The 26,584-nt window shown below is 39.0% G+C and overlaps 1 protein-coding gene across 10 annotated transcripts in view; it reads left to right on the top strand.

The window, feature by feature from the left end:
- The window catches only part of FAT3 (FAT atypical cadherin 3), a 417,502-nt gene that overhangs the window by 328,216 nt on the left and 62,702 nt on the right, over positions 1-26,584 (top strand). For all 10 annotated transcript variants that reach the window (XM_035328942.1, XM_035328925.1, XM_035328935.1 and 7 more), the window contains 6 exons: positions 2,045-2,320; positions 3,896-4,106; positions 6,922-10,995; positions 17,682-17,878; positions 18,948-19,101; positions 20,564-20,797. In XM_035328942.1, the coding sequence (XP_035184833.1) occupies positions 2,045-2,320; positions 3,896-4,106; positions 6,922-10,995; positions 17,682-17,878; positions 18,948-19,101; positions 20,564-20,797 (5,146 nt within the window). The remainder of the gene's footprint in view (positions 1-2,044; positions 2,321-3,895; positions 4,107-6,921; positions 10,996-17,681; positions 17,879-18,947; positions 19,102-20,563; positions 20,798-26,584) is intronic.

Below are 26,584 nucleotides of genomic sequence, written 5' to 3'. Positions count from 1 at the left end.
ATTTTTTCCTCAGTCTTTCTTTCATATATGACAACTCATTTCTTTACATCCTTTTCAGATGTGGGGTTTTTTGATTGTTTGTTTTCTTCTGAGTCAGGTCAGAAACATGCCTTGATATATTGTATAGCGACGATAAAAATATAAAAAGCTTTGTAAATTTTCATCATTATTATAGTCCCAGCAACGTACGTTTTCACCCCATTTTTATTGCTATCTGTCCAAGACTGAAGCATTGCTTAATATAGGTTTTTCCCTGCTTCACTCTGGCGTACCATAATCTGCTGAAAATTAAATTGTATGGAATGCACAGTTGAAGTCCTATGCCATTTAACTTACAGAACATTTTATTTCAGCTGTCTTTTAAACAGTTCCCAGGCTAGTTCATTATGACTGCTGCTTACAATTGCTCATGTTCCTTCTGGTAATGTGTTCTGCAAACCCTTCCAAGATCAGGGAAATCTAAAGTTTCATTTCTCTCTGAGGCCAACATCTGTTTGTGCAATATTGTAGTAAAAGTATAACTGTATTTTTCTTCCGTTAAGAATGTATGGGTTTACAGGGCTTGATCAAGCAAAGTAATAAAGTATATTCTTAAAAATGAGCCAGGTACTTTCCAGAGCAACCAAGAAAATATTATGAGAGATGAGTCAAGTCATCCAATGTTAGGGAAGAGTCCTGGGCACAGCCTTTCCCATGCAGTTCATTGGACTATTTGCCATTTCAATTTTTTTGAATAAAAAGATTGTTTCATATCCTTCATTATAAAATCAGATGTGTTTTCCTGAGCATATTCCGCAAAGGATACTTTTTGTTTTCAGTACTGAAAGAAAGGCAACTCTTTGCATTGCATCTTTCAGTATTAGATACTTTTTCAAGGGTTCTGCTGCTGTGCTGCCCAAAGTAACCTACAGCATACAGAGTCCGGAAAGCAAATTTTCACCACTGCATGACTCCTCCTCCAGTTGTGAAAAACACAAAACCTCATCAGAGCCACACACACATGACATTGCATAACATAGCTGTCAAAAGGCAAAGCTCGGAAAATAGTGATTCTTATTAGGTACCAGTTATTTCTTATTAGTTACCAGGGACAGCTTATGATACACAGAGATAGGTCAGAGATGGGTGTAGTAGGCAGAAACATTATTCTGGCTGCCTTTCCCCTCTCTGCATTTCTTTAAGGGTTAGTACCTAAGGCATAAAGACATGCTTGAAGCCAATGGCATAGTGTTCATTCACATTTTTAGCAGCAATCCTGCCATTCATAAACTGCAATGGAAGGGAAACGAGTAGGTGTTCAAGGGAAAATTGTGTTAGTTGGCAATAAAGACAAGCATCACTGGCAAAGGAAGAGCAAAGGTGAAACCATAAAAATAATCCTTCCTTGGGACCAGTGCCTTGGACAGTGTGGTGTGGGCTGGCATCATCATGACAGTGCGATTCCTGGTCTGTCCTCGCCAAGTGTTACCTGACATTAGCCTAAGATGTAACAGCAACTTGGAGTCTCCACTGATGGCATGGTTTGATAGTGCTAGTACATCCCAACACAATATATGGGGCAGAGAACAACGCAGGATTTATACTCGTAGGATTTATACTCTTGATCATATAAAAGATGGATTTTAGTAACTTGAAAAGGATTCTTTTATTGCCTTACTAATAGTGAGGGGAAAAGGAAATCACATAATAGCTGCAGAAGTCCCTTGTACCCAGCACACTTGTAAGGGACAACAGAACCATTACTATTTACCATTGCAGGAATATTTTCCAATCTGTAGATATGGAGAATCTCCCACATGGACTTCTTTATCAGCTTCCAAGTAGATCTTGTAATTAGGAACATTTTGCCTTCGAAGTCATATCCTTATTACTTCTTTTGATCTGAACAGTAAGTATTTTACATTAAATGATGGTTCTCAGTCCCACCAGACAGCAACATAACATCATCAGCCATCTACAGTAAATTACATTTCTTCAGGTGCCTGTTCAGCAGTCTGACTAGACTTCAATAACTCCAAATGTTTTTTTCTTTTATTAACTCTAGGTTCTTATCAAAGTGTTGGATAACAATGATAATGGCCCAGAATTCTCTCAACCAAGTTATGATGTCACCATCTCAGAGGATATCCTCCCTGACACTGAAATTCTGCAAATCGAAGCCATAGACAGAGATGAAAAACATAAGCTGAGCTACACTATTCACAGCAGCATCGATGCAGTCAGTGTGAGAAAATTCAGAATTGATCCCAGCACTGGGGTGCTTTATACTGCTGAGAGATTAGACCACGAAGCTCAAGATAAGCACATCCTTAATGTCATGGTAAGAATGCAATATTCACTTGGCTCAAGACACAATCACTGATGTTTCAGGTGCAAACATGCCTCACTCTTTGCCTGAGCAAAGTACTTCTGCTGCAGTAAGTAGTCATTAATTTCATCTTGCCTGCCCTGCTGTGTATTTATTTTACCTTTTTATTTGGACTTCTGTGAATCTTACTGTGAATTCATTGTATCTAATATGAAATGATTTGCCATCTCAAGGGAGAGCAAGCAGGAATTTATTTAATCTCTTGGCATCTGGTCTTCTCACTCAAGGTAATTTTCAGAGTTTCTGAAGTGAGGCTGAAAGTTATTTGAGAAGTTATTCACAGGGAGATAACTGCTTTCCTGCCATACAGAATGCTACAGTCCTTCTGAATACAAGCCTTATTTATAGTTTACTTTTACAGACATATTTCAGTACATAAACTGTTGATAAAAAAATAGTTTTCAGCTATATTTTCCAAATGTTTGGGTATGCAGGAAAAATTAATTACAATTTTTTTGCTCCGTATGCCTAGATACAGAACATAAGTCTCTCTGTTTTCAAGTGAAGGTTGTATATTGTGAAGTGGAGGTCAATAAAAAAAAAATCTGTCTTCTTTTAAACATTGTAGTCTGCTATTTTCTTTAAATACTTAATAGCCCTGCAGAATAGTTCTGTAAAGGAACTTCTCACAACATATTAGGCACAGGGACAGCGTTGGGTGGGAAAACCCAGGCTTCGAGAGTGAGCTGCTGGGAGACAGTGAGCAAGAGCTGAGCAGGGTCTGAGCACATTGTGTAAAAAGCTGCAAATTCTTTTGTGAGCAGGATTAGAAATAAATATAAATAGAAGCACAGAGGGTTTCATTTCTCGATGCTTTTGTTTGATCTCTACTTGATGCAGTAGGGTTTTTTGCTCTATGTTTCAGGAACCAAACCTCAGGGCCGCTGGCAGGATTGTCAGTGTATTGAAATTTTTAGTATGGAGTTGAGAGAAGGGCAATAAATGATGCTGACATTGGGAGTGCTTAACAATTCTTAAGATTATTCCTAGTCTGATTGCTATTGTTATTATCATCTTCAAAAAGGAATGTACATATAATGCCGAAAGAGTCCATTGGCAGATACCAGTGCTCAACTGATACCTGACCGATGACAGTGGGTAAAATTATCTGTATTTCTTTGAAAGGAGCAGAGTGCAAGGCATGTTTGACACTAGGCTGTAAAGTGGGGAGTGTTAGCATAAGGGTATGACCATATAACATGTACTACAAAAATAATAATAATAAAAAAAAAGATGTATTGCAATCGTAAAACTGAATTGAAGATGTCATATGGTTGCTATTCCAAAAATACATGCCATGATGTCTACTTACCATTCATTTTTTCACAACTGAAAAAAGAAAAAAGTCTCAGATCTCTTGTTTCTCATATGTGATTGTGGTTCAGACTGCAGGTTCTTTGGGTCAAATGTAATTTATCATTACTTTGTATTCAACTGAACTGAAAACATTACCAGCACTCAGGTGACTAATATTTGTGAAGTTTTAGCAAATGGATACCAACAGTGTATCATGCACTTGTTCCATAGGTTCGAGATCAAGAATTCCCTTACAGAAGAAACCTGGCCAGAGTCATCATAAATGTGGAAGACTCCAATGACCACAGCCCATACTTCACCAGCCCACTGTATGAAGCCTCAGTATTCGAATCAGCAGCTATTGGATCAGCAGTTTTGCAGGTCACGGCTTTGGACAAAGATAAAGGAGAAAATGCAGAGCTTATCTACACTATTGAAGCAGGTTAGGACAGAGGCTGAAAGCGTGGCGTCGGCACTGAGTCTTGTTGACATTCACTAGTTGGCCACTGAGCCTTTTACCTGTATGTCATTCCTTCAAAACCATCATGGAAAATAGTTATTGAAAGCTGCTGATAGAGACTCTTTTCAGGTTGTTGGCTTCAGTCTAGTGCACAGTGATCCTCCATAAACAAATGCCACAACAGCTGGTACAACCTGGCATCTTTGCCAATATTAGGATCAGAGGAGCATGGAGACTAAAAATTTCTGCCAGCAAAGCCATAGTTGTTTAGAGGCACAATGGCTCTTGAAACAACTATGTCAATAGAAGCCTAAGGGAAGCTGTAGTGATATCAGAATAAAATTGCTTTTGCTGTTAAGCCCCATATATTTATATTCACCATATAAACTGAAACAGCAAAAGCATCTCTCTGCCAGTATAACAGCAAGGTCATGGGAAATTCACATTATCTATGCTACACGTGCAAGCAAATGCAGCTTTCTCTGGCTCATATGAATCTGAAGTTAGGCATTATCTTTAAGTTAAACCATTAGCATAGATCCAAGACGGGTGCCTGGAAAAAGAGAGGAGGAAGTGGAGGTTTGTAACCTTTGGGGTTTTTATTGTTTTAATATTTTCTACATACCCAGACAGGACAACACTGTATATTGCAGAACAAACCCTGAGTAGACCACACAGCTTACTGGGCCAGTGTTGTATTTCAAGCCTGTTAGCAGCTTTTTCTTGGCACTTTGTTCCTATGATGGGCTCCAACCCAATCACCCTTAGGTGCCACCACAATGTAAGAAGCATTCTGACATGCTAGGAGTATGGATCTAGTCCACTGGTAATAGAGTACATGATGCAGACAAAAAAAATACAAAGATTAGAAATTATGTTTTGGCTATTAGATGGTTCTTTTTCAGTCTGTGTGTTTTTCTTTCTTACAGGCTCTCTCCTATTACAGCCTTTTGCTGTTTCATCGAGTTCTCTCTGCAGTGTCAGACTTCAAACTTCCATTTATTATAAGCCATGCACTCCCGCAGTTTCATTATCCACAGATGTTCAAATCCCAGATGCATCAAAATTCAGCCTTTTGCTGCTGTATGATCCATAAAATCTGTGCAGTTAAGGATACTAATTTTAACTGCAGCATTCAGATAGTATACAGCCCCTTCATTCAGGGGAGTTGCTTAGATCACCTTACAAGTGAAGAGAGCAAATGGTAAAGAAAGTAACTTTTGTTTAATTTCATAGCAGATTCCTAAGGGAGAAGAATGAGCTCTGGTCTTACGTAAGGCAATCAGTGGCTACAAATCTTTTGTATTAGCAAGCACTGACAAAACAACCACAGCAGCATTTGTAGTGTCTGCAAGTAGGACAAATACTGTGATCTTTATGAGAATTTGTAGCTCTGGCAGAATCTCAGCTCCTCAGTGAATAGCACACAATTTTTGTTTTATCTAGTAGAGTAAACTTTACTGATCTGAAAGGATTGATATAAATAGAAAGCTACTACCAGTATTGAACTACATACAGTAGTATGTAGCTTAAATTAGCCTCCAAGTACCAGAATTTACAGCAGATAGTGAATTGCATCTTAAAAATAATATACATTAACTCACTTCATTTAGGATTCTATGTATTTGGTATTTCAGCTACAATCCTCATATTTATTTCTTTGTGCACAGCACCTGCAGCAATCACCACTGAAAAAAAATCTCTGTTTATCACTAGTTTCATGAGACATATTTCTCTTCACTTGATGGATGGATTGGAAGCAGTTCTACATTTTAGAGTATGCATTACCACAATATCAGGAACATGTTATAAAGATTGGGATCACTGTAACTCAATACATGCTGTTTATTTTTAGAATCAAATTCTGAAAAAGACTCTGTATGCTTATTCATGCCATATATGCACATAATGTCCTCTTTCAAGCAGGCACTCAAGGAACCAGTAAAATACTGATTTCTTTAAAAAAAGCAATCTCTAATTACAGGATAGGGATACATAGCAATAGTTGTGAATCTGTCTTACTAAAGAAGAGGTAAGCAATGCAGCTATGTAAAAAGAAAATGAAAGAAAAAAAAAAAGAAAAAAAAGAACCCAAAGAAGGTCCTTGATCCAAACTCACTGTTACCACCTTTGTGCGGTGATATCCCTGCTTGCATGTTATACCAGACATTTCATGACATTTTCTACTAAATCTCATTCATCTAGATTCATTCTCCTCAGAGATCATATGATAAACCTTTGTGCCACAAGATACTTTAATCTCTTTTCTATGCTATTTGTTCAGTTTTATTTTTCTAAATGCCACTTTAACCTTTTTATATTCAGTTCTTTGAGTCTTGAACTAGTGTAATCTTCTCTACGGTTGCTTAATATCCCCTTCAATTAAGAGACTGAGTTGTTATCCATTTGTCATGTAATTGGCTTGTTAGCCTCTGATCTAGTTTCATTGCCTTAGGTGTACATGTATTTGACTAACTCCCATAATTTAGGGATATTTTTTCCTAGTTTGGTGATAGTAATATACATGCACCACATGCTCAAATGTTGACACTGAGAATCAAGGTAATAAACATCAGCACCTGAGTTTCTGAATGTTTGAACACCTGCACTACCTACTGGGATGGCCTGATTTTCAGAAAGAAAGACTGGAAGGCCCTTTAAAATTATTTTATGTTTGTTTATTATTATTATTATTAAATAACTGTCTTTGACAAATTGCAGCTAATTGCCCTTTATTAATTATAATTTAAATGTATTGTATTTCACTTCTAATTTTCTTGCAATGTTTATGTTTTAGGAAATACAGGAAACACATTCAAGATTGAACCAGTTTTAGGGATCATTACATTACTGAAGGAGCCAGACTTAACCACAATGGGACAGTTTGTTCTGTCAGTTAAAGTGGCTGACCAAGGTTCTCCACCACTTTCTGCAACAGCAATTGTACGGATATCAGTGACAATGGCAGATAACTCCCACCCTAAATTCACTCTCAAAGAATACCAAGCTGAGATTAATGAAAATGTGGATATTGGTACTTCTGTCATCGCTCTTTCTGCAATCAGTCAGTCCACATTAGTTTATGAGGTTAAAGATGGGAATGTGGATGGAGTCTTCACTATAAACCCATATTCTGGAGTCATCACCAGTCAAAAGACCCTTGATTATGAACGTGCTTCCTCTTATCAGCTCATTGTACAGGCAACAAATATGGCAGGGATGGCATCAAATGCCACTGCGAACATTCAGATTGTTGATGAAAATGATAACCCACCAGTTTTTCTCTTCTCTCAGTACTCAGGCAGCATAAGCGAAGCTGCTCCTGTAAATAGCATAGTCCGGAGTGCAAATAACAGCCCCCTTGTAATACGTGCCACTGATGCGGACAGCAACCAGAATGCTTTGCTTGTCTACCAGATTGTTGAATCTACTGCAAAAAAGTATTTCACAGTGGATTCCAGCACAGGTGCAATTAGAACCATTGCAAATTTAGATCATGAAACAATAGCACACTTCCACTTCCATGTTCATGTTAGAGACAGTGGAAATCCTCAGCTTACAGCAGAGAGCCCTGTTGAAGTAACCATTGAGGTAACTGATGTCAATGACAACCCACCAGTCTTCAGCCAGGCAGTATTTGAGACTGTCTTGCTCCTGCCCACATATGTTGGTGTTGAGGTTCTCAAAGTCAAGGCTACAGACCCAGATTCAGAGATCCCTCCTGAACTCACATATAGTCTAATCGAAGGCAATCTGGACCATTTTTTGATTGATTCAAGCACAGGAGTACTCACCATTAAAAACAATAGCCTCTCCAAAGACCATTATATGCTAATAGTAAGAGTATCTGATGGGAAATTTTATAGCACTGCCATGGTGACAATAATGGTAAAAGAAGCCATGGATAGCGGGCTTCATTTCACACAAAATTTTTATTCCACATCCATCTCAGAAAACACCACCAATATCACAAAGATCGCTGTGGTTAATGCTGTTGGTAACCGTCTTAATGAGCCCTTGAAATATAGCATATTAAACCCAGGAAACAAATTTAAAATCAAACCCACATCAGGAGTCATTCAGACAACTGGCATACCCTTTGACCGAGAGGAACAGGAGCTGTATGAGTTGGTGGTGGAAGCAAGCCGTGAACTAGATCACCTTCGTGTCGCTCGAGTGGTGGTGAGGGTTTACATTGAAGACATAAATGACAATGCACCAGTGTTTGTAGGACTTCCATACTACGCTGCTGTGCAAGTAGATGCTGAGCCTGGTACCCTGATATATCGAGTGACAGCTATTGATAAAGATAAGGATGAAAATGGTGATGTGTCATATCTTCTGAAGGAAGATTACGGACATTTTGAAATTGATAGGGGAACTGGTAGTGTCACCCTGAAAGAAGCCTTCAATTCTGATTTATCTAATATAGAGTATTTGGTTGTCATTCTTGCAAAAGATGGTGGCAACCCATCACTGTCTGCTTCAGTAGAGCTCCCCATTACTATTGTTAACAAAGCAATGCCTGTATTTGACAAGCCCTTCTATACAGCCTCTGTGAATGAAGATGTAGAAATTCACACACCAATTTTAAGCATAAATGCAACCAGTCCAGAAGGCCAGGGTATCATTTATATCATTGTCGATGGAGATCCTTACAATCAGTTTAATATTGACTTTGATACTGGAGTTCTGAGTGTCATCAGCCCACTGGACTATGAAATAAATTCTCTTTTCAAGCTGATGGTGCGAGCCAGCGATGCCCTCACTGGTGCTCGAGCTGAGGTCACTGTGGACTTGATTGTTAATGATGTGAATGATAACCCTCCAGTTTTTGATCAGTCAGCTTATAATGCTACTTTGTCTGAAGCATCTTTGATTGGGACTCCTGTATTGCAGGTTGTTGCTACTGATGCTGACTCCGACAATAACAAAATTGTACAGTACCAGATAGTCCAGGACACCTTTAACAGCACGGATTATTTCCATATAGACAGCACAAGTGGCCTAATTCTGACAGCACGTATGTTGGATCATGAACTCATACAGCAGTGCAGCTTGAAAGTCAGAGCAACTGATAACGGGTTCCCACCACTTAGCAGTGAGGTTCTTGTTAGTATCTCAATAACAGACATGAATGACAACCCTCCAATTTTTAACCAGCTAATATATGAATCGTATGTGAGCGAACTGGCACCTCGGGGTCATTTTGTGACTTGCGTCCAAGCCTCAGATGCTGACAGCTCTGATTTTGACAGACTGGAGTACAGCATCCTGTCAGGAAACGATCGGACCAGTTTCATTATGGATAGCAAGAGCGGTGTAATCACCCTTTCCAACCATCGGAAGCAGCGAATGGAGCCCATGTACAGCCTAAATGTCTCTGTCTCAGATGGGTTGTTCACCAGCACAGCTCAGGTGCATATACAGATCCTTGGGGCCAACCTCTACAGCCCTGTGTTTTCACAGAGTGTTTATGTTGCAGAGGTTAGAGAAAATGCAGCTCCTGGAACTAAGGTACTTCATGTGAAGGCCACAGATGGGGATTCAGGTGTATATGGCCAGATAAGCTACTCCATAATAAATGACTTTGCCAAGGACCGATTTTTGATTGATGGCAATGGCCAGATTCTGACAACTGAGCGACTAGACCGGGAGAACCTGCTGGAAAGTGACATCGGTATATTTCTGAGAGCACTTGATGGAGGTGGCAGGACTACGTTTTGCACTGTGAGAGTGATCGTAGTGGATGAGAATGACAATGCTCCCCAATTTATGACGGTTGAATACAGAGCAAGTGTCAAAGCAGATGTTGGAAAAGGTTACTTGGTGACCCAAGTGCAAGCAGTAGACCCAGATGATGGAGCCAATTCCAGAATTACCTATTCTCTGTATAGCGAGGCCTCAGTTTCCGTAGCTGATCTGCTTGAGATAGATCCAGACAATGGATGGATGGTCACCAAGGGTAGCTTTAACCAACTGAAAAACACAGTTCTGTCGTTCTTCGTCAAAGCAGTTGATGGTGGCATTCCCGTAAAGCATTCTCTCATTCCTGTCTACATCCATGTTTTACCTCCAGAAACCATTTTACCTTCCTTTTCTCAACCCCAGTATTCTTTCACCATAGCTGAAGACACCCTCATAGGCAGCACTATTGACATTGTGCATGTTGCACCTAATCAGGGTGCTTTGTACAGCACAGTTAATGGTGAGCTGACAGAAAACAACAAAGATGGTGTATTCATCATAGAACAAGACACAGGACTCTTAAAACTGGATAAGAGACTTGACCACGAGACAAATTCTGCTTTTCACTTCAAAGTTGCAGCCACCATTCAGTTAGACAAAGTGGACATTGTGTTGACAGTGGATGTGGAGGTGAAGGTGTTGGATATAAATGACAACAAGCCCATATTTGAAACAGCGAGCTATGATGCTATAATAATGGAAGGGATGCCCATAGGAACAAAACTTATGCAAGTTAAAGCAGTTGATGCAGACTCAAGTGCAAATGGGCAGGTCACCTATACACTTGCATTGGAATCAGAGCTGGAGAAGATCACAGAAGCTTTCACCATTGATAGCAACAGTGGCTGGATTAGCACACTGAAGGATCTGGACCATGAAAAGGATCCTGCTTTCACTTTTGCAGTGGTGGCCTCAGATCTGGGGGAAACCTTATCACTGTCATCAACCACCTTGGTCTCAGTCACTGTGACAGACATAAATGATAACGCACCTGTCTTTGAACATGAGGTCTACAGAGGATCAGTGAAGGAGAGCGATGCTCCAGGGGAAGTTGTGGCTGTTCTTAGCACCTGGGATGAAGACACATCTGATGTCAACCGGCAGGTTAGCTACCATATTACAGGTAAGAAACGACAAGCATGCTTTCTTCCCAAAAACAGCTTTACTGAAGAACTGTGCATGTGCCCAGTTTTAAGGAGAAAAATTAGCGTTTCAGCTAAGTTATCACTGTGACTCAGACAAATGCATCTCCCTTCAACTTTTTTTTCTTTAGTTTGGACAGACTTTTACAGCAACTAGAAAAGTTGAGAAGAAGGGAAGGGAATGTGTGTTTGCGTTTGTGTCAGTCTCTGTCTGTCCAGGTGACTCTCTCTAATTTCCCAGAATAATTCTTCATGATTTGCGCAATGTAGCATGACCCATCAACCCATCATAATTGATATTTGGAAAACATTATGACAATGTTTCAGCCAAGGGAAGAAGAACATTTCATTCTTAAGGAGAAAATCTTCATGCTTCCAAGCATTAAAATTTTTGGAATAGCCTTTTTCTTTTTGAGAGAGGAGAGTGCATGTAGGAACTATTTCAAAATAGCACTACTTAAGAAATTTGCACATTGGAGCAACCTTGGAGCAAGATGGTAATGCCATTTCTTATCAGCCCAGATTTCTGGCAAGGGAAATGTTAATCCACTCTGAAGAACTGTTTAGCTGCCATAAATTGTTATATACAGCACGAGGCAATTTCAATTACATTACTAACATATTTTTCAAAGTGTGGTAATAATGTTCCTTCCTTCTTTTCTCCTAGATTCAGGATGGATTTTATGTGAGTGTGTTATGAGTGATGGGGTGCTGCAGCTATTTTACTGCCTACAGCTTGCATTGTCCAATAGATTTTTTTAGGGAAAAACTTTGTCACTCCCTCTAAACTTCACAGTCTACTAATTACACAGTAACAGCCAGATTATTGGGCAGGTTCACATATATCTTATTGGATAGGATTAGAATTACACAAAACTGCACACAAGTAGAAGGCAGTGGGCAAAAATGAAAAGTCTGACAACTCACAGAATAACAGATTGTTTATTTTGCTCTGCAGTACAAGACTTCTACTTCTGTGTTGGCTATTAAATTGGAAATGTTGGGATGGTTTGTAGAGACAAGTGGTATGTTCCAGTTATCTACAGAGTGCCTGTATTATGCATCTGAAGTAGCATCATTTTCAAAGCAGCCAGAAATTCGTACTGTTTCCATAAAAGCCTAGATTCAGTTTGAAGATTTGCAAAAGCTAGTGTGTTTGTAGTGTGACATGTTGTAGGATATTAGAATTAGAGGCAAAAATTCGTCTTGAGAGTAAAGCACAGGATTTGGAGGCTGTAAACAAGGTGCATTATCTCATGGCGCCTCAGTTTCCAAATGTCTAAAACTAAATAAGTAGTGCTTCATCCTAGTGATTTTGTAATATTTAAAGTGATTTGTAATATTGAGTATTTGAGATGCCAGTATAGAAAGTGCTATAGGAAATGCAAACCCTTCAGGTTTGTAACAAAAATATTTTAGCATGCCCTGTTAATCAGACAAAGATACTGTTTTTTCTTTGTCCTGAAGCCTTTGCCATCTCTTATAATGAATTATGCTTTTAAATACGTATTGATCTGTTTTCTTCTCATTCATGTGTTGTTAATTTTGCAAAAACTGGACTTTTAAATAATTGTCATATATGAATCAAAAACTACAGATCATTTTGTACCGTAATTTGTACCACAGTCAAAATGTGTCAAATATTTTGTTGCTTTTTCAGTTTCTGAAAACATTAGATGTCAAAGCCCCGAACTGTCTCTAATGCCTACTGTACAATTACTAAAGCATATGAGCTCAGAAACTCCACTGAGTGTATCCTTTGAATCTGGGAGATGCACATGCAGAAACTAGGTTCTTTTGATTCAGATATTGAAATGTAGTTTAAGTAATGAAATAGTCTATTCACACTTCACCCCAAATTAAGCTTGGGAACTGCATTTTAATATTTCATGGATCAGGTTAGCCAGGAGATTATTCAAATGTTGTATCTTTTTGGAGGCATTCTGAGTTGTAGAAATCTCCATGAATACAATAAACAAATTCTGAGGAAAAACAGGACACTGACAAGAAGGTAAAAGAAGACAAATTACGAGAATGACGTTTGGATCCATCAAAAGCAGCTTCATGCAAGTGCACTTCATGAAAAGTAGCACACAGAAAAGAGATGGAAAAAATAATCTTTTAGGAGATGAAAGGAAGAAACATTCTGGGCCTTATATGATCGCCTAAGAGCCCTTTGCACTTTTTTAAGAAATGCAAACACTTATTCCAGCCTTCTGATCAATTTTGAAAAGGGGAAGATACGTTCTGGTGGGTAAATATATATTCTGTTTTGAACTCCTTCCCTTTACGACAGGTTTCCGTGATTACTGACAAGTAGTTGCCATTTTCAAACTCCATTTTTCAAGCTGCCATTTTAATCTGCATTTGATAGTGGAAAAAAAATTTGCACTTGTCATTTGTTATTTGGACTTTGATAACTAGTGGAGATGTTCACAAAGGAAAAGCTTGATATAAAAATCTTAGTAGAAAGCCATTAGAAAGTTTAGGTGACACAAGTGCACTTAGGAAGCACAATAGTTTTCTTCTGAAGGCTCATTGGAGCTCATTGCCTGTATAATTGGAGGTAGTTTGACAAACAAAAGGGCTATGTCGATGTTCAGCTAGGATGTTTAACCCGCCTAAAGACAGCTAGGTATTACTGAGGTTTAACAGTGGAAAACAAGGAAAAGCCATCAGAAAAAATGTCAGTGAGTAGGACTTTGGTATCGTATAGTGTTTTGAATTATTTAGGCTCCATCAGGCACGTAAATGTAAGACAGGAAATAGTGTTAAACTTTGTTTACTTCTATTTTATATTTGAGATCTGGAGTTCTGGAGAAATGTTTGCTTAGATGTTTGGGGAGGACTTGTACTGCAGGCTGAAGAACAGGATGCATATTTTGCAATAGTAAAGCTAAGGGTTTATCATTTTGGCAGCTCAGTAAAAATGCAACATCTTAAAGTGGGGATGGGGGGGGGAGGGGGGGGCATAAACCTATTGATTTTAAGTTACACAAATGCCTGGAGTTCTAATTAGGAATTGAAAGTATCTAAATAGATGCATAAATGTAAGAGAGAATCTAAATAAATAAGTCAGTAAATATTCAGTTCTCCCTCCCAGATCAGCATTGCAGTGAAAACTGATACTGCTGGCTTCTAGCTTTCAGTTCCCTTTTAGCCATTATAATTCCCTCTGTGTGTGCTTTAGTAATGATGTGTGTCAGTATTCGTTTATTTTGGATCACTGTGTCTCTGCATTTCACTTGTATCTAGCTGTTTTCTTTTCTTAAACTTGAGCTTGATATGGCTTTGTACTATTTGCTGACTAGGGAGGGAGGGAGAGCATTACTTAAACTTCAAGTAACAAAAGATAAAAGATAATGCTGATTCTTTTACCCTCAAAGCCATTCTAAAAAGTTACTGGAGTGTTTTTTGTAGCTAGCACTTCACTGTTGTGACATTCAAAGTAGAACATAAGAAAACTGCCAACAGATTTTAAAGAATCCATTAATACATGTAGTCAGGAGGTTTCCGTTTAGAAAAGCTACATTATTCAGAGTGAAAAACTAATTAATTAGAACGCCCCTAGGATACTGAATCTGCTTACATATATTAGTGAAAAAGTTAATTAATCACTTCAGAATGAGATCTGCATTGAGACATATGTAGAAGTACTTGAAAATGGTTCCCTGGGCCACACTGTGGATTTTTTTTTTTTTTTTGCATTTCCTTTTTTAAGAATATTGTCTTGGCATTATTTTGCTGTTTACATCTCATTATTTCTGTTACATTGTATAGTACAACTTCCTCCTTTGTCTTCCATCAACAAAGTATATAGCCAGTCCTGAGGAGCAAAAGAGAAGAAAGGTAGCACTCATGAAAAATGCATGCAAATAAACTGTTTCACATGTTTGTTGCTTATTGCACAGGTTTCTTGGCCATTGAAATTGATCCTTTTCTAGTGAAGTGGGGAGAGAAAGGGATTCCAGGAACCATTTTTTAATATATACTCCCAAAATTCCTGTGTGATTCAAAAGCTATTCCATCAACAACAAAGCAACAGTGGTTTTAAAATTGCTCCAGGCTAGTGTTACTGCCAGCCATAAAAGCCACCAGCTGATTTTAATTAGATTTTACCTTTCCTCTTTACTTAGCAATGGGATATCCATACCTTGAGTGCATTGCTTCATAGTAGCTCAGGACAGTTAATCATTTCCTTTTACAAAAGAACTAATATGCAGGAAAGCACTGATTGATATCATGAAGCTAAATAAGAGTATTTAAGACCATTTTTATTAATGGTTTACAACATTAAGCTCACTGTGATAAGATTACAGCCTTTTCTAAAAGAGAGTTAAGCTGTTTTATGCTGATGTTGAGCTGAATAGAGAGAATTTAATGTTAATCAGCAGGGATCTACCTTCTTTGACAATCACATTAAGACTCAAGTCAGTGGACAGCTTCACATTACTTTTGGTTGTATTCAGACTGGCCTGCAGTGCACATCAACATACCTCTTTAGGAGAAGTCAGTTTATATCACACAATAGGTTAAGCAAGGTTTGTCTGGGTCCTATGATGGTTACTCCAAACTGTCATAGAAATCAGTGGGAAAATTGAGATCAGCTTTGTTTTGTGACCTAAAAAGTTGATTTTCTATCAACAGCACATATCTGTGATATATCTGTTCTGCGCTCTGTATGACTACAGGGTCTTTTACAATTATAATGCATATCTGACTAATTTTCGGGAAATCTTCTTCATTACAACATTGTTTCCTGACACAATTACACTTAGCTCAAATGGTGATGCTTAACGAGAAAGATTTCCTCAGCCCATCTCAACTAACTTAGCTTTCATATCAAATAGAAAGCAGTCTATCTTGTCGCTGGTAGCTAATGAAAAAGGCATAGATTACAGCCCGTGACCTCTTTTCTGCTTTTTGATGTATGAAGGAGGCATGAAATGTGCATTACACTTTTTTGCTTCATCTTAAGCACAGTTTTAAGTTCAGATCTTCTCCGCCTTATTTTTGCTAAGAAGGTCCCTGGGAACTGACAGAATTGTGCCACCAGAAGCAACAGCAGTGACACCTAATCTCCTGACAGCAGAGGCAGCTCAAATACATTCATCCCTTAAAATACATCTTTTCTCTGTTGGATTTGTTTGTTTTGTGTTTTTTTGTTGTTGTTGTTTGTTTGTTTTTGTTTTTTTTTTAACACTTATTTACTCAAACATCGAACTAGAGAGGAGGGTTTAAGAACCTGGTCTTTCCACTAAGCTCGGACAGATCCCCTGACACATGTCAGGACCCTGAATAAGTTGTGAGCAAAACCAAACTTAGTGGGCTTGACATTCTTGATCCTGACACAAGAAAGAATAAGCTTTCCCTTAATATTTTTATACCACTTTTATACATGAGAAACATGGATAGCAGTTCTCAGATTGCATTTCTGCACAGGAGAAAGCTTAATATGATGGGAAAAGAGTTAGTACCGGGTTAGCTGGAATTAAAGTTTTCCCAGTGGAGCACTGTGATGTTTTTTTCTTTGTCCTCACACAGTTCCTATAGCACATGAGTTAGCTATAACTCTTCTGTGCTCCATCCTAAATCATTAAGTGTGCAGATATATTTTTTACAGACCAAACATTAGATACTGGACACTGAAGTGGTGGTTGGCTTAAAAGATCTTCTGTCTGGTCTGACAAGGGGGTTGAAAACAAGCTCAAAGAATGGTGTTTGATGGTGGTTTCTTCATAGAGCTGGCAAAGAACTGTACTGTTTCAAATGAAAGTGTAAATAACTGTCAGAAACATTAAAGAACTATCCCTGGTTTGATTCCTTGTACCTTCTTCATGTGAAATGTCCTTCCTTCTTTCCTGAGGATGATGTGGACCAAATCTTTTCCTCTCCCCGTCTGCTTTTTCCCCCATGCAGTTTAATGATGTGGAAGAGCAACATTAGGAGGTTCACTGTTGGTGTTATAGCATGATAAAAAGCTGTTCTGCTTTGACTCCTGCACTCCTTGCTGGCTTTCCCCAGCTCTCACCCTCTGATACATTTGACCTAATTGTAGTGCTTATCTTCCAACTGCTCCTCAAATGACCTCTTGTTAGGACTATTTAATACTAATGTGTCTTCTTGTGTCATGTAAACTTTTTTTAAAACTAGAATTTTAATGAGCAGAAGAAAGGCACAGCTGTATGATAAAGCTTTCATTAGAGGATTCCTTAATAGAACCTACTTCCAGTCCTTGATTGCATAATCAACAGCTAATGAAATTGTCTTGGTAACAAGAGCTGCGGTGTATTACATCCTCTCCCGAGACTAAGTGGAAAGACAATTGTACCAGCCTGAGAGGACTATTGATTGTTCACAGTTTGAATTTGATTGCCCTTAAGGGGAACTAAACAAGAGATCATCTTCAGCTCTGCTAAATGGATTTTGTTTCCGCTGAAAGTTATTGGTTCACTTTCATACAAGCCGTTTGGGGGGCAATAAACACAGGGAACATAATCTCATTACAGATTTCCTGAATCTGCAAGTTTGAAAGCACCTGTCACTGGGAAACAAATGACAATTGCATATTCCTGGTCCTCTATGATGAGCCTGTATTTGTGCTTAAATCAGGTGGGAGCCCTGGAGGGATGCCCTAACCTGTTGTGTGTTGCTTGTCTCATTGCAGGAGGGAATCCCAAAGGGAAGTTCGCTCTGGGACTGGTTCAGAACGAATGGAAGGTTTATGTAAAAAGGCCACTAGATCGGGAGGAACAAGATGTTTATTATCTGAACATCACTGCCACGGATGGCCTCTTTGTAACCCAAGCTGCTGTGGAAGTGACGGTCACTGATGTTAATGATAACAACCCAGTCTGTGAGCGGGTGAGTTCGCAACACCCTTTGCAATCTGCTGTGGCGCTGGAAGTGATGGTTTCCCTGTGGATGCTACTGCTGTATTTACAGGAGATACCCATCTTCATCCTGAAGGTCTTAGGTGAAGGATCTAGAGTGACCTGGAGGGAAGCAGGATACAACAGTCTTGTGAAACCAAGGTGAAATGATAATGGCCTAACAAAGGCAGTGAAAGAGTCTCCTCCATCTTCTGCACCATACTCTTAGCTGGCTTTCTAAAATGCAAAGGGTTGTGAGGCGGCACTGCTATAGGGCAGCCACTGCCCCCCTACAGAAAAAAAAAAAAATGTTTTTCCTTCACAATCAATGTGGAAATGTCTTCAGTCTAATCTAAATCCAGCCTTCCCAAATGTGTCAGGTGGCTAGCAGCCAAAGACACAGTGGAAAACGTAGAAGAATATAGCTTACTCTCAAGCTGTCAGGCATGCGTGCAGTATGGCCTGACCACAGCTTTCTCAGCATCAGCTGTCTCTTACTCTATGGAGAGGCAATGTGGGAAACCAGCATTGCTGTGATATGAAGGTGTGTGTGAAACAAAAGGCACTATAAAAACTAGATTTCCTTAACAGTACTGCTTGCAGAATCTCATTTATATATATCCAGATGTATACACACGTAATTCGCATCATTACATTATCACCGATGGACTGCTGTCATTGCAAGCACCACTCCGGGGAATCACAATCAGTACCTCCCTCAACACTGCTGGATGATGTGATAAAAACAGCTGTCTTCATTAGTACACATCCATTTCATGGGTGTTGATGAGAGAAACGGAAGACAGAAAACGTGACTGCATTTTACACCTAAGACTAGCCCTATTAAGAGTCATAATTTGGCATTGTTTTTGTGACACCTCAAGGCTTAGCAGTTATGTGAATTTCTAGGACTGTATTACCTAAAGGAATTGTTTCCTGTGTAGAAAAATGTACTACAGAGAGTTTTTTTTTTAAAAAAAAAAAAAAAAAAAGTTGTACAATAGCTATAAAATACTGTTATTGCATAGCTTACTTTTTTTTTTTGTTTGTTTTTCCTCTAGGTTGCATACACAGCACTGTTTCCTGAAGATATTCCATCAAACAAAGTCATTCTAAAAATCAAAGCTAAAGATGCTGACATTGGGTCCAATGGTGAAATTCGCTACTCTCTCTATGGTCCTGGGAACAATAAATTTTTCTTAGATCCAGAAAACGGTAAGATGACAACTAAATGTTTTCAGATAGCCTTCTTAATCCCTCAGCATCCGCGGGTACCAGTTTCCTTAACTAAAGTTAGGTTACATTTGGTTATCAGCCAGTTCCAGTTCTGACAGGTGTGGATGTCCACTTTGGAAGTGGGAATTGCAGGTGGGACATGTTTGTTGGCCAGGTTGAATGTTGTATTCAGGGCAGTAGAAGTTGACACTTTTGTTTCGCAGCCAGACCTCAAGTTAGGATGGAGACATGGGGCCCTTTTCCTGGAGTTGTCTTAGAGCAGAAGAGGGGAAGCTGCCAGCAGGGTCCTCCTTCACATTTGGACTTTGTCTTCCACCTTGATCTGGACTTACTGGCTTTTATACCATGTATCAACAACATTCTTTTTATACCCAGACTTGTGTAGAGAAAGCGTATCAGTAATGAATTTGTGAGCACAGGGGAGTGCTACAAAGGTGTTGTTCATTTGGCACGGGGTCTGGAAAAAGATGCTGATCTCTGCTAAGGTCCAGATTTTGTGCTTGTTATAAAGTAAAGCTAAATAAAATAATTTTTCCATGAATGAAAATCCCACTCTTTTTTTACTTCTGTTACTCCTAGGAATTTAGTTTCCATTTGGACAGCCTAAGTCCATCCCTGTGCAATGCCTCCTCCACCTGGCTAGCAGGAGGCAGCACCTGATACTGTCGTAGTGCTGCTGACAGAAGAGGCATTCGGAGGTCTGTGCAGTGTGTGGAAGGGGAGTTTTGCCTTCCTTAAGAACAAATTTTGTATTTTACTGCAAATTACTCCCTTTACCAAAATAAACCAAAACTTACCCTTTGACTAATAATGGCTCTTTGCAGATGTAGTCATGTTTGCTGTCATTTATCAGTGCTGTGGAAAATAGATTGTGGATAAAGTTCTCACAGTCTGAGTGAGAAACTGTCTTTGCTGCTAATGTTTATTGTGTTATAAGAATAAGAAGTCATATTCAAGCTAGATGCCAGAGGCATCTACAGGAATTCAGAGGTGATTGGAGGTTAAAATGAGGGAGAAGAGATTGGTTCTGTTTCGAACAGTAGCATTAGAAAACTTTGCAGTTCAGTATGGCTGTTGTCATCAGTAGATACAGGGTGACTTTTCTAAGTCCTGAAGTCTTTAAATCTTGAGAGTAATAAAAGAAAGACTTTGAAAAACATAGCATGTTATGCTCTTAGCCATGGCAAAAGGTGTGGGTTCTCAAATGACACCATGAGCAGCTTGTCCTCCCTGCACTCATGCCACCAGCTCATTTAGTGGGGTATAGAGGAGTGAGAAGTGACACTGTTGTGTCGTTTTAATCTGTTCATTGGAATAAGCAAGGTTGGTTTTTCTTCTCGTAAATTCCAGTTAAATATATGTTTTTGAGCTACTCCCACTGTCTAGAATTAGTGATGCTGCTATGGCAGTACTGATGACTGCTGCTTTTAATCAATTTCAGGTGAGCTGAAATCCTTGGCCCCACTTGACCGAGAGAAAATCCCTACATACAACCTGATTGCCCGAGCTACAGATGGCGGTGGCAGGTTTTGCCAATCAGAAATCCATCTTATTTTAGAAGATGTGAATGATAACCCACCAGTGTTTTCATCTGATCACTATACCGCATGTGTCTATGAGAATACTGCCACTAAGGCGTTGCTAACAAGAGTCCAAGCCACTGATCCTGATGTTGGTAAGAGAGTAACACTTCGAAAAAGTAACTAATGTTCAGGAAAACTCTGAGTTGGTGGAACTGCAATGCAGATTAATTTTTCTTTCATCTTTCCTCATTCTCTCATCTTTCCTCATTCTTTCCTCCTTGTTTCTGGATCCTCCCCATTTATCTGTCTTCTCTTTCTTTACCCTGAAATGCTCATGGCCAAGCTTGGCATGATGGTGTTACCAACAGAAAAAGCATTGCAGCAGCTACAGAAGTGTGTAGTCCTTTATTCTCTTGATCAGTTATAGGTTTTGGGGTAAATTCCAACTTCCTTCCTCCAGTCTCACCTCCTTTCCTGAGCCATGGTTTTGGACACCCATGCCTCTACATAGGCAAATAATATAGTTACGTGCTATAGAGACTTATATGTGATTAATCACAATATTGCTAGAGTTTTATACTGCTATAACTCCCATTTGTTCCAGCTGGTTACCTTAGCATGAAAGTATTGTTGTACATTGTGAATGTACATTATAAATGTTCTAGCTGTTTAAGTGTAGATTCTTTTGAAGTGGAATAGTTTATTATATGAGGACCTTAACCTTGAAATCTAGGCCCAGTTATAAATATTTAAAGATATTTTTCATAGCAGAGTGGTAAAACCTGATGAATATCAGATTTTCTTCTCAGCTTATTCACTTCAGCTGGAATAAATAAATCCCATAATTTATTTTTTCTTCCTGTGGTTTTGGAGATGTTTCATAAAAACTGTAGCTTAAGTAGCTTCACATAAAAAGCAGACCTTTCACTGAATGATAAAAAATAATTAATTTACTATATTTTTAAAAATACAGTACATGATGGAATTCTCAGTTTTTACTAAGGTTGATAGTGTAAATATACAGTAATCAGCAAAGGAGCAGAAAGCATTCATTAAAGTATCTGTGAAGTGCTGCATTATATGCTTGGTTGAAAAATCACTATTAAAATTTATGACACTGTCCTGCAGTGAAGAGCCAATTACTGGTAGTTAGCTACTGAACAGTGTTGTTGGTTTCCATTGTTGTCTTAATTACCATTTCTCTCATAGGTGAGATGACATTCAAGGAGTGGGGAGACACAAGGGAGTAGAGTTGAAAGTCGTCAATAAAAGTTCCTGTTAGCACCAACTTTGCATAATAAGATGGTTAGCTATGAAAAAATAAAAATAAAAACCATGATCTAATTGCTACATCTTCTTTCTGAAACAAAATAAGTTAAAGAGAGGGATGAATAAGAAAAGGGTATGCCCTTCCTTTAATGACTAGACTTGAAAGTCAGAGAAGACACTGTCATATAAAAATGACTCTGGTCTCTAAATTATGATTTTATATTGATTACTGTTCTATTAATACTATTTATTCTATTGATACCAAAATCTCTGATTCCCTGTTGCTGCAAAGTGATTAAGTTTACATAGTGTAATGTTCCCAACACAGAGTAGAAATATATTATTGATGTTCTCCATGGGATATGATATTCCTGTAGAGTCCTGTGGAGAGTTATCCTAAAAACATAAATGAAGCTGGGAATCATCATACATATCCATTTTTGACATTCAGGAAGCATTTTACAATCAGTCTTAAAATTTGACAGTTCTTATGCTCTAGGTTTTGGAGAACCAGGTACCATAAGGGTAAGAATATTGATGCAGAATCCATTGACATAAAACTTGAGATAAGTCAATTTGTGGTCTGCAACTGCCTGCAACTAAACAGCATTTAACATAAAACTGGAAATACTGTCGTCAGACATTGCTGGATAATTAAGATAATTTCTAGGTAACAGGAAAATAGTGTTATATCTGCTTTGTGCCTTTGATGTCTCTTAAAGTTCCTGAACTCATAATATTCTGGGTGTTGTCAGGACTGGAACATAAGTTGTTTCATATATTTGTAATTTGGTTACATGCTTAGAAACTGCCTGTACCACCTGGACACACTGAAGGAAAGCTGTGATTTTTCTTCACAGTATTCAGCAGAAAAAAAAAAAAAAATGGGTTTAGCTATTGAGGACTTAACTGTAGTAGCATGCAAGTTGGTTTCCATTTAACCTCTCCATGTATCTAGGTATCTTAAGTTAAATGAATGCTTAGAGGAGAGAGTGGATACACACATCCCTTTGTTATAACTTTATTATAACTTTATTATAAAGCAATATTTTCTCCCATCCTTTTTTCCGTTGGAAAACCTTAATATTTCCACAAGGTAATACTTCCTACTAACTTGCCACCATCAGGTTTCGATATGTGCAAACTAAGAAATGAAGGGCAAATGCTGATTTTACAGTTTGTTAGAGGAGTTCACGGGGAGCAGGTAGATTTTCCACCTCCCACTGTCTTCAAATCAAAGTGCCAAATTACTCCATTCTGTTCAAATTAGGGCACAAGAAGCGCTGGCATGAACACTGAGGTGTAATTATCTGAGCAAGCTCATCAGACACCTACAATATAAGCCTGTTTCAAAGGAATTAGGGTTATAGTAGAGCAGCAACACTGAGAAAACGTACATGGGATTTTGTGGCAAGCACAAAATTATAAAGCTGATAAACATCAAAATAAACCTGGAGCCCAAATTGCTACCTGAATTGCAAGTTCATAATCATTTTCAGTGCTGCTCATGTTTTATTGCCTGCATACAAGGTTGCAGCCTGAGTTGTGCAGGATTTGTACTGAGTTGTGTCACTGAAGCTTTCCTTTCCTTCTTCTGGCCATGGGTATTTCTCCTGGGCTATAAATAAAGCAGGTTATGGTACTTGCAGGCAGCAAAAAAAGGTGGCAGTGCTGTCTGGGAAAACTTTTATGTTTAGGCAATTCTATGAACTGAGCATTCAGTGTGTGTGTACACCGTGTGCTTGGAGTAGCTCCTCAAAACGAGACACACTGATCTGGCTGCAAACCTTCAAGCCTCACAGCTCAGAGCTGGGCACATTGTCCAGGACACGTGGGTCCCATGTTGGCAGTGTGATGCCCCTCGGTGCTCTGTGGATGTAGCACAGGTACACATGAGCTTGGCTCGTTTAGGGAAAGAAAAAGAGGCTGAACAAAAAGCAAAAATTACCACGTATTCTGACTAAAGTAGGGAAAAGCAGAGATCTGATTTTTTTTGTGAATGGTCAGAAACAAACTCAGTATTTGAAGCTGCAGTACTCAGGTAGGTTGGAGGGATAAGATAGGCGTTGAAAGCCTAATTCAGAGAGCTGGGATAATACTTGAGGCTATCTTAGGTAAGTTTATACAGACAGGTTACACAGGTCAATTGTGCTTGAGTTTGGCTGTGCTTTTTTTAAACAGTTGTGTAGAGTTAAATGCTCCTTGGGCCAAGATTTATGAGACAGATTCTGTAGCCCTCTGATTAGTGCCTTTAATGTGGAGAGTTTTAATCAATCAAGCTTTTAATCAGCCTGTTTCTCGGTGTGGGAAACTAATTATTCACCTCTTCATGTAAAGTGGAAGAGCTGTGGCAGAAGGGACTGAGCCCGTCTGGGGAAGCCATTTGACCTTCTCGTTGGGAGACATCTGCTCTCTAACCCTGCCCTCCATCACGAAATGCAGGGGAGCAGACTGTGGCCCATCATCTGCACGGTGGGCTGCTGGTGAGCTGGGGGAAGGAGTGCCATCTGCTTCTGATGGAAAGCTTTAACTTGGATTTGAAATAAATCTATGACAAAACTGATGCTTTCCCAGCCGTCTTAGGCCTCAATGAATTTTGATGTTTCAATTAAAAACTAGGTTTGCCAAAAAAATACAATAAAATCCCTTACCATGTACACTTGTAAGGCAGGTGCACAGGATGTAAGAAATGTTTTTGATTTTTTTCTTTTTTCCTAGGGAAGAATGTTAATGTAGACTCTTCTTTAGATTTCAGTCAGTCCAGTCTGGAGTGTACCTACCCCCAGGAGGGTTGTACAGTAAAAGTACTATATCTTATTTTCCTTCTTGTACTCTCTTTGAGTCAACAAGAAAATCGAAGAATCAATTAAAAGAATAAAAACTAAATACTTGTAAAATAATGACCAAGGGACTTAGCACTCTGGGGTTTATGAAACAAAACATTTGCCTGCAGAAAGTGGCATCAAAGTGTTGGTAAGCACAACACGAGGTGGTTCAGTGGGTGACCATTTCCAGCAGCACGTGTATGGAAGTAATGAGTCAAGATTTCAGCTGTATCAGCAATGGGCTTTGCTCTTGAAGAATTAGGGCAAGTGAGCCTGTTGCACATCCAGCTGGGCCACACAGGGAAGAGTTAAGTGGTACCAGGTGAGATCACAGAGAAGCAGGCAAGGTGGTCACAACCTGATTAAAGAGCACTTTTCTGTATAATGCATAGTGGCACATGAAAATACTGAAGGCAACATTGACTTTGACATTCGCTGGCAAAGCAAATGTACAACAAACTTCTGCTTCACATGTGGTTTGTTTATGTTAGGCAGGTCCCTTAAAGCGGGTCTAGAAAATTTTGAGGCATTCAGGATCTGAAAAAGAAGAAAATGAGGATTGAAATGTGCATAAGAAGAATAACACAAATAACAGGATAGAAGAGGTAATAAAACCTGTCTGTTAGGTAGATAGCTTTGTCAGTGAAGCCACAGCTAGCTAGATGATGTTTCTGAGCGTTTATAAAAAGTATGGCAAGGATGGCTCATTCTTTTTAAAAAACATACATGGAGCTTCCTATATCATTACTCACCTCTTTGCCCCACTGCCTTATGTAATAGCCCAGGGGATAGTATACTAATGCAGGATATGGAAGGCCTGAATTATTTGCTCCTATTTCTGAGGCTATTCAAAACACCATTGCGTAAGTAAGGGGCTATGCAGACTCAGGTTACAGTTGAAGTAGAGGATCTTTTTCACCATTACTGAAGCTGTTTTGAAAAAGGCTTCAGGAATCAGAAGAAAAACATGAGTGAGAATTGCTCTCTAGACTACTGGGTGACTGGGTTCTGTGCTGTGTTCCCCAGGGCTTATTCAATGAAAAGTAATAGCCTATAGCAATGTATCTACTCCTTTTGTTCTACAGGAAGAGTGGGAGGGCAAAGTCTCACATGCTCCCAAGATAAGTTTAAAGAACAAACAAACAATCAAACAAACAAACAAAAAACTGTCATCATAGAATCACTGAATGGTTTGGGTTAGAAGGGACCTTAAAGATCATCTAGTTCCAACCCCCTGTTATGGGCAGGGACACTTTCTATAGACCAGGTTGGCCAAGGCAGACTGGTTAGTCGTGAGGACACCTACAGGTTCAAGTTCACCCAGAGAGCTGTTCAGGAGAAAACCTAGCTTTTGCCTTCTTATAAAGCCAGGAACACTTTGAGGAATGCACAGATGCTGCACTTTGGGCCCTGGAAAAACTGCCAAATAAAAAATGATAGTCAGACTCAGTGGAGTTAAGACTTCTCTAGTGTTAGGAGGTAAACAAACAAGGTGTTTGGGGATTATGGTAGGAAACTCAGGTTTCTACCTAAATAAGCCCTATTTCATATTCCATATTTTGCTTCCCACGCCTTGACACTTAGGAGACCCAATCCTGTTAGTAGTCAGACTATGCGACCCTATTGTTGAATCCTTCAAAGGGTCAGATTTTTAAAGCTGCAAATAGGTAGTCAGGGGAACTCAAGCACCCATCTTGCATTACAATAATGTGTATCTGTATATTGAGATGACTCAGAGTTAGTCTGTGTTCAGCAAGCAGAAGTCATCAAACCACTCTTATTTCCTTCTGCAACATCCTAAGAGGCCAGACAGAAAGGAAAGAAACATGGGTAGTATGGCCTAGG

The sequence above is a fragment of the Oxyura jamaicensis genome, chromosome 1 (genome assembly GCF_011077185.1).
Source record: "Oxyura jamaicensis isolate SHBP4307 breed ruddy duck chromosome 1, BPBGC_Ojam_1.0, whole genome shotgun sequence".
Classification (NCBI taxonomy): domain Eukaryota; kingdom Metazoa; phylum Chordata; class Aves; order Anseriformes; family Anatidae; genus Oxyura; species Oxyura jamaicensis.
This window is presented reverse-complemented; position numbering and strand designations above follow the sequence as displayed.